The sequence below is a fragment of the Polypterus senegalus genome, chromosome 5, assembly GCF_016835505.1.
Source record: "Polypterus senegalus isolate Bchr_013 chromosome 5, ASM1683550v1, whole genome shotgun sequence".
NCBI lineage: Eukaryota > Metazoa > Chordata > Cladistia > Polypteriformes > Polypteridae > Polypterus > Polypterus senegalus.
Window position 1 is genome coordinate 30,348,102 of NC_053158.1, and position 17,132 is coordinate 30,365,233.

At 38.1% G+C, this 17,132-nt stretch overlaps 1 protein-coding gene across 1 annotated transcript in view; it reads left to right on the forward strand.

Annotated features, from left to right (window-relative positions):
- The window catches only part of LOC120530180 (junctophilin-1-like), a 159,756-nt gene that overhangs the window by 15,749 nt on the left and 126,875 nt on the right, over window positions 1–17,132 (forward strand). The window contains exon 2 of the mRNA XM_039754419.1: window positions 9,295–10,054. Coding sequence (XP_039610353.1) covers window positions 9,295–10,054 — 760 coding nt within the window. The remainder of the gene's footprint in view (window positions 1–9,294; window positions 10,055–17,132) is intronic.

Below are 17,132 nucleotides of genomic sequence, written 5' to 3' on the forward strand. Positions count from 1 at the left end.
CAAAATCTTTTCATGGGACTTTCTTCTCAAGGAAATGATAGGAATGATAATAGTACTGAAGTCTTTAATGATCAGGGGCCTCATGCGTAACACCGTGCGTAGAATTCACACTGTAACATGGCATAAGCACAAAAGCGGAAATGTTCGTACGCACAAAAAATCCAGATGCATAAATCTGTGCGAACGCCCACTTCCACATTCTTCCGCTCCATAAATCCCAGTCAGCGTGAAAAGTAACGCACGTGCACATGCCTGCAGTCACGCCCCACCTCCTCCCAGAATTACATCTCTTTGAATATGCAAATCAATATAAATAGCCCTTAAGCTCAGCCTTCTGTGAAAAGACAATGGCAAAAGCACGGGGGAAAATAGAAGAATTTCAGCGAATACCAAATGGAGGCAAGAAAAAAGTACTATTTGTTGGTTTAAAAAATGGATTAAACAACAAAAGGAAGTTGATCGAGTGACATAGAGTGTCGGAGAAACTCGAAAGCTCAAGTTCACAAAGTCGCACGGTGCCCGAAATAAAAAAGAAGTTTTCAGATATGAAAGTCGCTGTGAAAAGGCAAGTTGTAGCCCACCGTCTGATTGTCATATGAAAGCTTATTAGGGTACAGAGAAAAAAAAAATAGGCACACAGTGGGAAAAAAGCTTGAAATGTCAACTTCAATCTTGAAATTTCCACTTTAATTACATAGTTTATTTTGTCATTAAAGCAGAACATCATAAACTTCATCTTTCATCGTTTAATTTACTAGTTTCTCAAATCCCATCGTAACTAATGTAGCACGTTAAATGCTTTGTTTTGTATTTGATCTTCTATGTGCTTTATGTGTCCTCTGACAGGACACAGAATCCATTACATTCGTGATATTATAGCTCTCTGAATAATTAAAATACTGAGATGTATACGTGATATCATTTTCATGATGATAGGAGTTAAAGCGTGTTATTAAACATGGGAACATGGTGGCGCAGTGATTGTTCCTGCCTCATGCAAGATGCTTGCTTTGCCATGTGTGACTTTCAATGAAATAATTTATTGCAGCAGTACTTTCTCTTTCAAACATACTAACCTCCAATTCCTGTCCTTCCTTTTCTTTCGTACAGTAACCATTTGCCACACAATCAGCTCTGTAATAGAAATTAAGCCATCTGTAAGCTTAGGACGCCAATTCTTCAAAACTTTTAAGGAACATTGAAATATCTTTGTAGTACATGTTTAATTATTCTGTCCATCTATCCTTCCAGTGTCGTGCCAGATAGCGCTGTGGCACTGTGTCCTCACATGTTTAATTATTAACAATATGGATTATTTAAATGAAGTTAAAGTTTCATCTGTATAATATAATAAACATTTTGGTGCATTTCATCTTAAAAATGATATCATCATCATATGTAAATACACGTTTTATAAAGTGGCTCAGGTTTTTCAATATTATAACTATCGCAAGTTTACAGTGAGGTGATTGTACTTATAAGTACAAAGCGTTCTACAAGGAGCACTTGATGGACTGATTGAGTGTGTTTATAGTTCTTGGGATGAAACTGTTTCTGAACTGTGAGGAAAGGCTCTGAAACATTTGCCGTATGAGAGCAGTTCAATAGGCAGCATGGCTGAGGCAGCATGTGCTTGATTCTGTATCCCGATAATTCTCTTTCCAGTCAGCTGCTGAACTGTGTTTCCCCACTCAGATACAGTTATATAAATACTCCGAGTGGTGCAGTTAGAGTAATATGGAAAAAGATGATCAACCCCTAACGGGAGCAGCCGAAAGAAGAAAAAAAAGATGCAGTGAGAGTAACAACGCTAAAGCAGCTATGGTATTTGGAATAGTTAGACCATTCTGTAGACCATTATATTGTTACTGGTTAATTCCAATCAAATGCCTTAAACTAATAAATAATATGCAGTTAGTTTCAGTGTATATGATAAAGCCGCATCAGGGATGTGGATCTGAAAAAGAAAGGGTAACCACAAAGGTCTCCTACCATGTAAGAGAACAGACAGACCATGATAAAGAGTTGGGGCACCACCCTGGTGAACCCGTATAATTGAAGTGAAATAATCACAAAAAAAAATACACAGTAATTGCAGAAACGTCTTTCCAGACATGAGTACCCAGTTGAACTGTTTCAAGATGGTGGATGTTTTGGTCTTAAGTCCTTCCGGCAGGCAGTGGACAGGTCTAGATGGAATGACACCAGATGTGATGTCAGTGGTATTATAATCAGGCTTGACTACAATCTTCCGCTCTACAGAAGGAGGAAGAGAAAAGAAGGCATTAGAATACCGTATTAACCCCTGGAGTGGCAGAGAATTATGGTTATAAGAGCCCTTAAGCTGTACCCCATGTGTATGCACATGATAATAGGCTATTTCATATATGAGAAACAAGATTCTGTCTCTGTGAAATTCACATTTCTCTGATATTACAAATGATTGTCTCATAGTTATAGTAGCACCTCTGTCAAATGTGAAATTTGCAAATTTAGATTCTTAGAGAAAATGGATGCATGTTCTATTTAAACCAAAACATAAATACATAACATGTCACAAAAGATGTCATAACATAAGGTTGAAAGGCCGCAAGTTAATTTGCTAATGCATATGACTTTACTTTGTATTCATAATATCCAGTAGTTGTTATAAAAACCATCTTCCAATTACTGTTTTTCCCTCCCTGATTCAAATGAAATTGTAAGCACTGTGAAGATTCTCTTTAATAAATATAGTGCAACCAGTAACCTGATTTAACAAGGAGTAGATTACAGGAAATGGGTCATTATTTTTTATGTTTATTTGGTTCAATTCCCCGTAATCAATACATTTGATATGCTTTATACCACCTTTTCTACAAAGAAAAAAAAAACACAGTCGAGCTACTGGAAGCTGCAATAAATACATTTTGAAAATGCCCTTGGATATATTGCTTCCTGGCTTCACTTTTTGGGTTTTGACAAGATATACATTTTTCCTTTGCTAAAAGGAGTATCAGCTCTATAGAACTATCATACTTGCTGCACGGTGGTAGTTCTAAGGATCATTTTCATTAAAGAGATCTTGGAATTGTACATACTTATGGAATAGCATACTAATAGTATATTATAAGTCTTTGCATTTATATAGCGCTTTTATCACTAATCAAAGTGCTCACAAATTGCAGGGTAAGGGCCTTGCTCAATGGTCCAACAGAGCAGAGTCCCTTTTTGGCATTTACCTTCTGATTGCCAGTACAGATCCATTGCCTCAGAGTGGTAAAACATTACTCATGAAGTAAATCCGATGGTAGGGACTCCACTGGATTATCTGTTTGTGTTGCCCGTTTATTACTGGCTTAAATTGTTGAAGTCAATGCATACCTAATATTAGATAGATAGATAGATAGATAGATAGATAGATAGATAGATAGATAGATAGATAGATAGATAGATAGATAGATAGATAGATAGATAGATAGATAGAACTTTATTTGTCCCCAGGGGGAAATTTGGCTTTTTACAGAAGCTCTTAAAATTAATAAATACATAACTTGGTTGATAAATAAATAAATATACAAACACACTTTGGTCTGAACACACACCAAAATGATTCAAGAGAGACAGTTTGGCTGTCACAGTCCTAGTGAAGCATTATGCAGGCATATTGCTGTTGGTATAAAGGTGTTGTAAGTCCTCAGTGTTAGTGTGTCAGAGAGAGGATGTACAGTAGTGTTCATAATGGAACTCAGTTTTGTTTTAATTATCTCCTTTGCTATGACCTCCAGGGGGTCCAGAGTGTATCCTATTACTGAGCTTGCCCTTTAAATGCAGACAATTCCCTTTGTACCAAGAAACAAAGTTCTCCACCTGACACCTGTCTCACCCCCTTTATCAATACACACTATAAGTGCAGAATCATCTAATTTCTACAAGTGCCATGAATTGATGTTATATTTATAGTGCTATGTGTACAATGTGAATAAAAAAGGAGACAGTACTGTTCCTTGTGGTGCTCCAGTGCTGTTTATATCTATATTAGTCCTTGAGTCTTACAAACTGCGGTCTGCCTGACAGATACTCCATTTCCCAGGACTCCATAGGTCCATCCACCTGCATATCTCTGAGTTTACCCTTTAACAGGGATGACTGGATGGTACTGAGTGCGCTGGAGCAATCAAAATGCAGACTCCTCATAGTTCTGCCAGCTTTGTCCAGGTGAGAATAAGTCTTGTGTTGAGCAGATAGATAAGATAGATGCATCCTCCATTCCAGTTTTTGCCCAATAGGCAAACTACAGTGGGTCCAAGTGGTCTTCCTCAAGAGGACTCATGTAGTCCATGGACAAGTCTCTCAAAGGTCTTCATGATATGAGACTTACATGCCACTCGTCTGTAGTCATTACATGAAGAGGCACCTGCCATCTTTGGAAAAGGAACAATGCAAGATGTTTGCCACAGCAGAGGCACTTTCTGAAGCCTTAGGGACAGAATGAACCGGTGACAGAGAACACCACAAAGTTGGTCAGCACAGTTTTAAACTTGAGATCTGATTCCTTCTGTACTCACAGCTTTTCATGTGTGTAGCATCCTCAGTTGTCTCCTTGCTTGGTGTTCAATTATGGAGAGTCCACACTGATGGTCATAAGTACACTTGTCACTGGCCATTCCAATTGACGTGGTGGGTGTTGTTGATGTAGTAGGGTTAGAGTAGGGAGACTTATCATTGGAAGAAGGTGGCAGTGGGAGGGAAAATCTTCAAAAAATATTTTTCAGGATTTTAGCTTTCTCCACATTCCCTTCTAGCATCTGATTAATTAATTAATTGTGGAATGGGTGAATGAACGACAAAAAAGTGTTTCCTGTGGAAGGACTTCTTGTATATGTGAGTTCTTTGGAGGTGTACTAAATTCTAACAAATAAATACCATACAGTTTTCCATCGATTGAAAGATTAGACAATAGTTTCTCTTTTGTCTACTACAGCTGGCTACTACACAAGAATCCCCCTCCATTCTGCACTGTAGTTTGTGTTCTGTCAGTATTTTATCAGTCTTTTGTACCAAATTAGTCATGTCATCTATCATCTTCTGCATCATGGCTGGCCAATTCGTCCTTAATCTCATAGGCTAAATTCGTTTTTTTTTTTAAAAAACGGTAACATAGTTTCTTGCCAGCCAGTCTCAGCAGCTAACATACAGAATGTAACTATACAGTATATTTACTGTTTTATTGCCATGTGTAAATTCTAGTAATGTGTTTAGTGATATCTCAGAGCAGAATGAAACATTAAAGATCCTTTTACAAATTAATCAATTGAAAAGCAACAAAAGTGATTAGTGTCATACATGGTAAAGGCCCATTCCAACGGTTTATCATCAAACTTGGAGATTAGATAAGCAGACCTGGCTCTGTCTGTTGGATAAATGTGGGACTGTTAATTGATAAAAAATCTACATAATTTTAAGTATCCTGTACATTTTTTATGGTCTCATGAATATCTTGTGGAAAGTGGGATGAATGGCTCTTTTACATGGATAACAGTAGTGGTGGACTGATCATTAGACCTAGTGTCTAAACATTGAATATTGTTTACTAGCCAACCCGCGGCGTACCATATGCCGCATAATCAGGCCGGTTTTTAAATAATTTTTAAGCACAGGGAGAAAATTTAACATTTGCAAAATCGGTAATGTAATAAATCATCAAGAAAAGCAACATTGTAACAATGCACGGAACGAACCAACACACAATCGTCCGTGCGGCGTAGCGAGGTGGGAGGGGGGTGTGTACAAATTGCAGGAGCATCTAAGCATCTGTTTGTCGCGGATGCAAATTGCTGTATGTAGTGTGTACAACACTTTGCTATGCTGCACGCGGTCGCGTGCGTCGTAACCGAAATCTCGTTTTTAAAGACTTCTCACTTCATTGTGTTTTAACCTCAGTTGTAAAGGAATGTTTTAAAGATCCCATGGGATACCCCTCGCAAACAGTTTTACACGCTGCATATGGCGATTCACCTCCGCGAGAAACATGCCTCGATTAGATAGATAGATAGATAGATAGATAGATAGATAGATAGATAGATAGATAGATACTTTATTAATCCCAAGGGGAAATTCACAGTCAACGTGGGAGGGGGGTGTGTACAAAGGGTAGGGATGAAAACAGTGGGAGCTTATAAGTCGCACTTAGTGGCAATTCCACGGTTTGCAGCCCGAATGGGGTTCAACTGCTTACCCACGCCTAGACACACGCTCAATCTCATGCATAATTATTTATTGAATGGTAAACACTTCTGGAAAGACACGGTTGTCTAAAACAGGTTAGTGTGAGAATACAACAGTAAGTGAATGAAAAGATGGAACTCTGGAGAGAGCAAAATACAACACAATAGTGAACCCGTGGCATAACAAACGCCACATAATTATTTATTGATGGTTGAACACTTCTGGAAAGACACAGGGGCACCCCTCGCAAACTGTCCTACACGCCGCATACAGCGATTCACATCTGCGACAAAAAACTGTTTTACACACTGCATACAGCGAATCACATCCGCGACATGATTTTTCCTAGATGGTCCTGTCGCGTCCACCCTCGCACTCGAAGCATACACACTGCCTGCCCATGTGCCCGGTCGCAAGCCGTGTCCAGCCTCACACTCGAAGCATACACACCGCCTGCCCATGTGCCCGGTCGCAAGCCGCGTCCACCCTCGCACTCGAAGCACACACACTGCCTGCTCATGTGCCCGGTCACAAGCCGCGTCCAGCCTCGTTCTCGAAGCATACACACCGCCTGGTCATGAGTCCGCTCGCAAGAGAAACTCACGGAGAGCCCCACCAGCTGCCTGTGTGTGTGCCTCTGTCTGTCTCTGGCGCGGCTTTCTCTTGAGCTGCCTCTGTGTGAACCGGTCAGGCACAGAGAAGGTCAGCTGCTGACAGAGCGTCTCGACTGTTGCAGGGCCTGCATTGGTGAAGCAGGTGAGACGGTAATGAAACAGAGGCACAGGGCTTATTGGTTTTTAAAGACTGATTCCTTCATTGTGCTTTAACATCAGTTTTAAAGGATTGTTTTAAGGATCCCATGGGAAACCCCTCGCAAACGGTTTCACACGCTGCATATGGCGATTCACCTCCGCGAGAAACATGCCTCTATGAACAGTCAACGTAGCTCGGAGGTACATGACATTAACCTGACCTGCACTGCATGTGGCCTCTATGACAGACGAACATAAATGACGCCATTTTTTCTGTGTCGACGCGTCCGAGTTGGTGGGCGTGGCAATGCGGGTTGTCGTCGTATCCAATGGTCTTGGAGTTGGTGGGCGTGGCTCCTTCCTGTGTGCTCCATAGGTGTCTCACTTGTCGGTGGCTTAGTGAATCAACGCCCCTTCCGGCGTGCTTTTCATGGTTGTCTTGCCTTAGTGAATTATATATATAGATTGTGGAGAAGTGGTAACATCCCCTCTTTTTTTTTTGAGAATATCTTTGACTTCTTCCTGAATATAAACAAACATAGCATTACAAGAATGTAAATGATAGAATTAAAATCAGCATGTTTCAGAACCCTCATAGAGAAGAAAATTAACATAGAAATAATGAAGAATTAGGTCAGGGAAAAATAAAAAAAAATGTAAATCATAATTGAAGTGGGCGGTATAGTTAAAATCCGTTATCACAGTATAATTAAAAATTAAGACTTTTTTTATATACTGGTGTAATATATTTGTACATACTTTTAAGACTAAAACTTATTTTTGAACAAATGACAAATATATTACTGATTATCTATTCAAACTCTTGTTGCAATGAAAAAAAAGCAGTAGATTTGCTAACGGCTGAGGTATGCCATCTATTGGAATGTATGTTGTTATGTTTATGTATTATTCAAGTTTTTTCTTTGTTCATGCTAACAGGCATTATCCTGTAAGCATTACGTATGTTGTATAAATTCCCATAGCGTTAGATGATGCAGAAATTAAAAAAATATCACTGCCTGTCCTCATGTAATATCACTATGAAAAATATCACATTAAACAAATGTATTGATTTTTATCCCCCATCTGTATTTTCTCTGTACATTTTATTATGTACCAGGCTGCTTTGTAAAGATGAACAGGCTGGAAAATTAGATGTTTCAGTCTGTCAGATAATAAAATATGCATTTATTTTCATTTAAATATTGTCTCATCTTGGTAAATGTATGCCTTTTTTAAGATTTCTCATTGGTTTTAAAGCTGCACTTTTCTGAATGAACTGTAGCTAATAAATGTAAAATCACAAATACTAATCAATTACAGTCCTTGTGCCAGTGTGAATTAATGCCAGTGCCACTGCCCTTTCCTCTGGTAGTACTGCAGGCTGAACAGATCACATGACTATGTGGTGCATTGTAGTTCAACCTGTAATCTTGTACTTCTGAGCAACATTGTGTGTACTGCTTTGTATCGCAAACACACTAAATGAAACTGAAAAGCTTTGTTTGAAATGTGTTTGTTACTAGTTTTGTTACCCACAAATTAAAAATAGTGTACTTTAAAGATGTAGTCAAGAGTACATGCAACCAACAGCTACTGGCAATTACAGGATAATGTAGATTTTTTTTTAAATCAGTATCCTCTAAATCAAAAGCTGTTAAGTGGAATATAAACTTACACAGATTAAAAATATTGTTGCACCCTAGTACAGAAAATGTATTATTTAATAGAAACACTATTGAATTGTTTTTTATGTCTGAATATGATAAGGGCTATTTAAAATGAACAGATGTTGACAAAGTCCATTGGGCCTACAAAGGTGATGACCTAAGAATCAGATTAAAAACAATAGGGTCATAGTTGGGGATAAGTCCTCAGGGTGTGACTCATGTACAGTAAATCAGCAATAAAGCCTAGCTGTGGTTTTGTGGTAAATAATACAATTTGAGAGCACTACAGGATGGTGTCCACCAAAAAAGATGTTACATAAAGGTGAGAAAAGCAAGTCACACCGTAATCTGACTTTCCTGATCTACAGGTTTAAGAAGAAAGATTCTCGGCTCTGATTAGTTTTCACAAACATTTCCTGCTAGTAAAAGGGCTAGCTGACAGTTCATGGGTCCATAAACTAGAAGTAAAACTTCCTGGTTTTCATAAAATGATGAAATTTCTCTATAATGTATTTTAAAAAATTTGTACCAAATTCCTCCCGCCTGCCACAAAAAAGTTAACCCTATAAGCTTCTTAACATTTAAAATTAATTTTAACTTGTGTTTTATTCTTTTCTTTTTTGTATTATTTTTGTATTTCTAATTAATGTTTGTTTTTCCGTAAGGTACGTACCAGGGCCAGTGGATGGGAGGAATGAGACATGGTTATGGAGTACGACAGAGTGTGCCTTATGGAATGGCGACTGTAATTCGTTCTCCGCTTCGCACATCCTTAGCATCACTTCGCAGTGAGCAAAGCAATGGCACTGTTCTGCATGACATCACAACAGACAGTCCGGCTGGAACTAGAGGAGGTTTTGTCCTTAATTTTCACAGTGACAGTGAAGTCATGACTGGTAAGAAAAAGGGCCTGTTTAGAAGAGGGTCTCTCCTTGGTAATCTCAAGCTCCGCAAATCGGAATCTAGAACATCCATATCAAGTAAACGAAGCTCTGCTCGGAGTGACGCCACTATGAGCCGCATTAGCTCCAGTGATGCCAACTCCACAATTAGCTTTGGGGATGGAGATTTACCAGATGAGTATTATCCTATGGAAGACCATGTTGATGCCACAACAACTGAATCATATATGGGAGAGTGGAAGAATGACAAACGTAGTGGGTTTGGTGTCAGTGAGCGCTCCAATGGAATGAAGTACGAGGGAGAATGGTTGAACAACAAAAGGCATGGATATGGATGCACAATATTTCCGGATGGTACAAAGGAAGAAGGAAAATATAAAAATAATGTTTTAGTGCGAGGAATTAGGAAGCAACTAATACCCCTTAAAAACACAAAAACTAAAGAAAAAGTGGATAGAGCTGTTGAGGGAGCCCAGAGAGCTGCAGCTATTGCAAGAACAAAAGTGGAAATAGCTGCCTCCAGGTATGTTCAAACATTTTTTCATATTATTATTAATTAAAAACAAAGATAAAATTGTGAAAGATTTTTCACTAAGTGTGATTAAGTAGATTTCATTTCAGATACAGCTGTGCAGTTTTATCTGAAGTAGCTTAGGAGAAGTGAAGACTGAATGATCATCCCTCTTAAGTGTAATAAATCCTATTATCATGTAATACACTCCTAGATAATCTGCTTATCATATATTGTTAGTTTATGTCTTTGCGTTTTAAGTCCTTTCAATGTTGCTTAACTTACTGTTCTTATCCACAACTTAACATGAGAGAAAAACAAATGAGAAATAGTTTGATATTCACTTTGAGGAAACTTATGTTTTGAAGTTATTCTTGAATTTTGTTTAGAGATTTTTTTGTGATAATACATTTGCTTACCAATTTTATCTTTGAAGCAATTTTAAAACCTGCATGTTTAGAGAAAGAGAGGGTCACTGGACTTTAATTGTTTCTTTATTAGCGCTAAGGTATTTTCACCATTGCAGAGTTTCATAAGAATTTTTACCAAGAATCTAGTGTTCTGCACCTTTGAAATTTTAAAAATATTTTTGTCTCCTGCTGAACTGTGATAATTTTTGCATAATTTTATATATGCATGTTTTTCACGGGTGGCACAGTGGCTCACAGTTAGGAGACCTGGGTTCGCTTCCCTGGTCCTCCATGTGTGGAGTTTGTATGTTTTCTCTGTGTCTGTGTGGGTTTCCTCCGGGTGCTCCGGTTTCCTCCCACAGTCCAAAGACATGCAGGTTAGGTGCATTGGCGATCCTAAATTGTCCCTAGTGTGTGTGTGTGCCCTGCCCGGGGTTTGTTTCCTGCCTTGCGCCCTGTGTTGGCTGGGATTGGCTCCATCAGACCCCCGTGATCTTGTGTTAGGATATAGTGGGATGGATGTTTTTCACTTCCTACTGTAATATAGCACATTAAAGGGTGCATGGAGAATAATGTATTTTCAATAGTATAACAGAATATGAGAAAGAAATATTGTTATGAAACCATCTGGGGAATTAAATAATCATACAAAAGACATGGGAGGTTTCCATTGCAAATACAAACGAAAATAACAGAAGACATTCACTATTTGCAGAAACTCCCAACTGTGTGACTCACCTACATTACCATATTCAAATTTGTGTTTCCCTTTTCTTTAAATGCCTTATTTTAATGTCTCATGGAAGAAAGCTTCCTTTGACATTACATAATAATGTACAGATACCACAGTGTAACCCATCAATGTTTACATTTTGGTCTTGGTTTAAGAGTTGAAACTGATGTAATTGACATTTTTGATCCAATTTGTCCTTTAGCATGTACAGTATGTAGACAGTCTGAATTGGTCAATTGGAGGCAAATCTTGTGGTTGGACATGAGCTGAAGCCTAAACACACAAGCTAAAATGATTTGCCATTGTTGTATATAAATTATTCTTGGAAAGTGCATATGAGAGAGGGGGTAGGTGAGGCTGTTGTATATGGCTTTCTCTGTATGTATGTAGCAAGACTCAGGAATGGGTGTAACACAAGAGTTTAGTACACCTTTTTGAAAACCAGTAATTATATGTACAAAAAACAATGTCTTTTTACTTTCCTTACATAAACCGTATACATAAGGGAAGGTACTGTAACATAATTCAAATTTTGAGTTTGAGGTTGAAATATACTTGCATATATTAGGCACCTGGAACATAATTTGACCACTTTCAGAGTAATGTCCGTTTCCTGTCCAGAAGTGAGTGTACACAATAAATCAGAAATTAATCACCCAATCCAAATCATATTAGCAATATGAAATGCTAAAAGCCTATTGATTTACAGAAGTAATAACTTTGTGGGTTTTTATTGCACACATCTTATTCATCAGGATATAATAACGAAATATATGTAGGCAGTGTCAGATGCTGGACTCTTCTGACTTTCTTGGTTTGTTGTTAAGACCCAAAAGTGATAGAGAGCATAAGTGAAACACCTAATGCCCTAGAGACAAGTCTGTTACATTTTTTATCAAACTTGTGGATAAAATTAATGCTATTTTAAAGTGAAGTCTTTCTGTTGTCATACACGTACATATAATTGAAAGTGCAGGTTTATTCTAAGAACACCCAAAACTGGAAAGAAAAAAACCCACTGGTACAGTCAGTGTTTATTGTGAGATAACAAAACATCTTATTGACCAGCATTAACTGAGCAGGCCCAATAAGAACAGACGCCCCAATTAAATCATTTCCACATTGTTGTTCAGACCTTGCACATGTCATGATTTTCTGAGGGTTATCATGTTATTTTCAGGTTTTTTTTCTACAGCAAGGAAGCACATGAATCCACAATCCTCTGGAATATTTATTGCACCGTTTTAATCAATTTAGAACTTTTTAAGTCAGTTTTCTAGAAGTTCAGCTGTCTTTTATGGTTATTGGTTAATTATAGGTACTGAAATGTTTTTAGGTGACCTGTTTGGCAGAAAAACTTTGAAAACAAACTAAAGTAGCTGATCCTGCGAAAACAAGAAAACATTTTTAGATGCAGAGAATCTATGTATTTTTCATATTTTAAATAAAAAAAATACTAATATAGTTAACGTTAAATAGTGCAGAGGTTAAAGATACAGTACTCTAATTTAGAACACATGACACTTATGGCGCTTTTCCACTGCATAGTACGGCACAGCACGGTTCAGTACAGCTCACCTTGGTTCGGCTCAGTTCGGCTCGGTTTATGCTTCGACTGCAGTTTAGTACCGCTTTAGAGTGGGCGGGATTATTCACGTGTCGTTATAGTTGCGCCGCCTCTACTGCCGTGACACCGTGGAACTTTTACAACAACACACAGACAACGACAACACTTTAGCTCAACGACGCGCAAGGGTAAGCATCTAAAAAAAGCACGTCACTAGCTAACTTTTATCACTGTTGCAAAGCATAAAATGAACTTAACTGCCAGTGTAACATTAAAATGCTGATTCTGTATATTACAGATCTTTCACATTTTGCATAAAAGTCGCCGCAACAGACCATCTGTTTGGACATTTAACCGTGCTTCAGAGTGGTGGGATGTGATTGTTCCCGGTTTTACAAACACTCAGTGGCTGGAGAACTTTCGAATGTCTGAAGAAACATTCATCCACTTATGCAACAAACTGCGTCCAGCGATGGAGAGACGGGACACAAACTTCCGCGTTTGTGTACCTTTAAAGAAAAGAATAGCCAGTGACGCAGTAATGACGATTTTCTCCGGCCAATCAGTGACCAGCAGAGTTTACACGTCACGTTTTGGTAACGGTTCGGCGCGCTTGGAACCTCGGCTGAGGTGGTACTAAGAAAAGGACCAGGTACTGTTCCCAGTGGAAAACGCCCCAAAAGTGAGCTGAACTGAACCGTGTCGTGCCGTACTATGCAGTGGAAAAGCGCCATAAGTTAAGCTTCAGCCCCAACTGGCTGGGGTTCCAGTTTATTAAAGGATATCTGCAGACAGATAACTAAGTTTGCCTTTACAATTTATTTTCTTGAGCATGTGTTAGTTAGAACAAGACATGTTAAAGTGTCATTTACAGTCCAGCAACATTTGAAAACTGTGAAAGAGTCTGAATTTGAGTACATATTAGGAATATTAATTCCTAATTATTCATTTCTATTTCCCTTTTTAAAGAATTAGCAAGGTTCCTCACACCTCACGCTACCGGCTGATGCGCAGTTAATACATTAATAAAGATTTCTGATACATCAGATTTAGTAAAAATTTGGACTGGGAATCAATTAAAAAAATAACTAATTGCATAAATGTATGTAATTCTTCATCTTGTTTCGCTGCTCCCATTAGGGGTCACGATAGCAGATCATCTTTTTTTATATCTTTCTGTCCTCTGCAACTTGCGCTGTTAACCCATCAGCTGCATATCCTCTCTCACCACATCCATGAACCTTCTCTTAGGTCTTCCTCTTTTCCTCTTGCCTGGCAGCTTATTAATTGTGATTAATTGCATCTAATATTAAAACATATCATTATAAAATGAAACATAAATCATGTAATCAAGTAAATACACAGTAAATCACTAATTTAATGTAGAACCAACACAAAGGAATTAAAAAAATGCAAAGTTTAAACTTAAACAATGACCTGAAACCCGAACTTTAAAAAAAATCCTACTTGAGCAACTACAACCTGAATTTGAATGCCTCCTGAAAAAGCAAGTTGAAAAGAAGGCAGTAAGAAAATGAGGCCAATGTATTAATTCTGAAATTGGCATAGCATATGAGATACAGATGTGTCAAAGTAAAAATGAAACAATCAAAATGACTTTTGACTTTGAATGCATTGCTGAAGACTGATTTAATTGAAAGAATAAGCATCTCTTAAATGGACATACATTAAAACTTGTGTTAAAACTCCACGAATACCATCCTCAATTGGTCATAACCGTTAACGACTCGATAATTATACTCTACACAAGTATTTTTCAACTGGTGTGGTATGGTGTGGAAATAACAGTGTAGTACCCCTGGGTCCTGAGCTGAGAGAGACACACTCCTCAAGTGGTCGAGACCTGTCTGAGGAGGATGGGACTACCTGGAGTAGACAACATAAAAGCAGCTCTGTGATTTCCACACTTTAGCAGCCACGAGATGTGTCAGGGGTCCATCTGCCTGGGTGCATGTTTGCCAGTGACTCTTGCAGAGCTGAGGGACAGTGGGCAAACACTTTGCCTCTGACCCTGGGTCAGTGCAAAGGGACAAAGCATCTGGAAAATGCGTCCAAAGTGCTCACTAAATGCTGTGTCTGCGAACAGCAATCTCCAAGATGTTTTTTTTTTGACGCCCCAGTTCCGCCTTTTGGGACAATTTAGCACTTGTGTAGATTTAATGCTTTTGTGGTTGGTAGAATCGAGGTGCGCCTTTGGGATAACAAAAGTTCCACCACAGAAAAACGGTAGAAAAAAAATGTTCTACCTACATCTTTGCTCTTGGCATGCTAAAAAAAGAACTGCTAAAGGTGCTATCTCCCTTAAAAACTGACCCTTACTTGGGTGGTTATGTTCTTTGCATAAATTAATGAAGATACTGCAAACTGGAATCATTGCATTTCTGTTTTATAGAATTTTGTCATTTTATTAGGGTAGTCAGCATTTTAAGCTACCTAGCAGTAAACAGAGGTACTAGTAACTTATTTTTGGTCTTAGTGCCCCTCAAAGATAACTTACTTAGGACTTATGTGATATGACAGTGATTCAATCTTCTTACAGAAATATGAAATGAAAAAAAATAGAGAGCGTAATTTTTACATTTACAACTTTTCTCTGTCTTTGCACCAGGACTGCCATTAAACCTTCCTTACCACCCCCTTTCCTCCCTAGGTCAGTATGTATAAATCAAGAACATGAACACTAGTGTTACACTTTAAATTGTGGCATGTTTTCTATTTTCATAAAATTTTTTTAAATTAAATTCTTTAGGTGCACTCTTATCTTATTTTTATTATTGTTTTGAAATATACAAATGCCACCCTGACCAGAGCACTGCCTGAGGCATTTGCCTCATTGCCAGCCCTGGATGCGACAATATTTTTTAACAAATTAAACAGGCTACATTAATTGCAAAAATTAATGCATTAAATTTCTCAGACCTAATAAAAATAGCATATCATAATGCTGATCATTCTAATCACAGCATATTAAGAAGAAATATAAGCAACCTTAAAGTATGTTATTGATTTATTTATATTTTGATGTGATAGTAGTGCAGTGATCAGTGCTGCGATGTCCCGTGGCTGGAGATATGGAGGCCTTGTCACAGTCATTGGAGCTCTTACATTCTTCCTGTGTCTATAGGCTTTGTAAATGTTACTTTCCCCTCCTTTTTGAAAAATATATATTGGCAGTGGGCAGCATGGTGGCGCAGTGGTAGCACTGCTGCCTCGCAGTAAGGAGACCTGGGTTCGCTTCCCTGGTCCTCCCCGTGTGAAGTTTGCATGTTCTCCCCGTGTCTGTGTGGGTTTCCTCCCACTGTCCAAAGACATGCAGGTTAGGTGCCTTGGCAATCCTAAATTGTGCTTGGTGTGTGTGTGCCCTGCGGTGGGCTGCCACCCAGCCTGAGATTTGTTCCTGCCTTGCGTCCTGTTCTGGCTGGGATTGGCTCCAGCGGACCCCCGTGACCCTGTGTTAGGATATAGCAGGTTGGGTAATGACTGACTGACTATATTGGCAGGGTGTTTGGTTATGTCAGCAGTAAAGTAACATCCTATTTAAAATTGTTTTTTGCCTTTGCCTTGATGCTCTAGGGGTTTGGAGTTGCCTTTAATTTAAAGTAAGAAGAATGGCTTTGAAAAATGAATGAATGTCTTCTATTTCTGAATATCTCAACTAGAATAAAAATTGGTAAAGTAGAATATTTTTGCCTACAATACACCCTATTTTTATTGTTATATGCTTCATGTATTTCTTTGTCTTTTGAGTGGTAATCTCTGTGGAAATTTGTATTTTTTACCATCTTTGCAGCATTCTGAGCCATTCTACTGTGAAGTATGTTATATAAAAATAAAATGAATTGAGCTATTATTCTGAAAATGCTGTATTGTTGCAAGAACAAAGCTGCCTGCAGAAATTAAAATAATGTTAGTTTTATCACTACCTCCATGTAATTTTGTTTTATTTACCAGATGTTTATAATTCACTGTTAGTAGTATGCTTTTGGAGAAAAATGAATAATTTAACACAAGGCCATTCTAAAAGAGATGTCCCACAAAAACAGATTCTAATTTATTGATAGAAAGTAACCTTGCTATGATCCATCTTCATCAATTTTAACTTATTAGTCTTTTCATCTAGGCAGCCTCTAGTAGATGTGCAGTTTGCAAGATGAGGCAAACCTTTCCACATGTAAATGGCTAAAACCTAACTTTTGAAAAATGTATATTGCTTTAAATTGTACTGCAAGATCAAAACAAAATCCAGTAAATTGTGCAACCAGAATGTCAAAGAAATGGTGTGCAAATGGAGGGAGTAAAAGATGTATCCCTCAAACTTGAAAATTTTAAAGAAAAAAGAAAATCCTTAATCATAAAAAA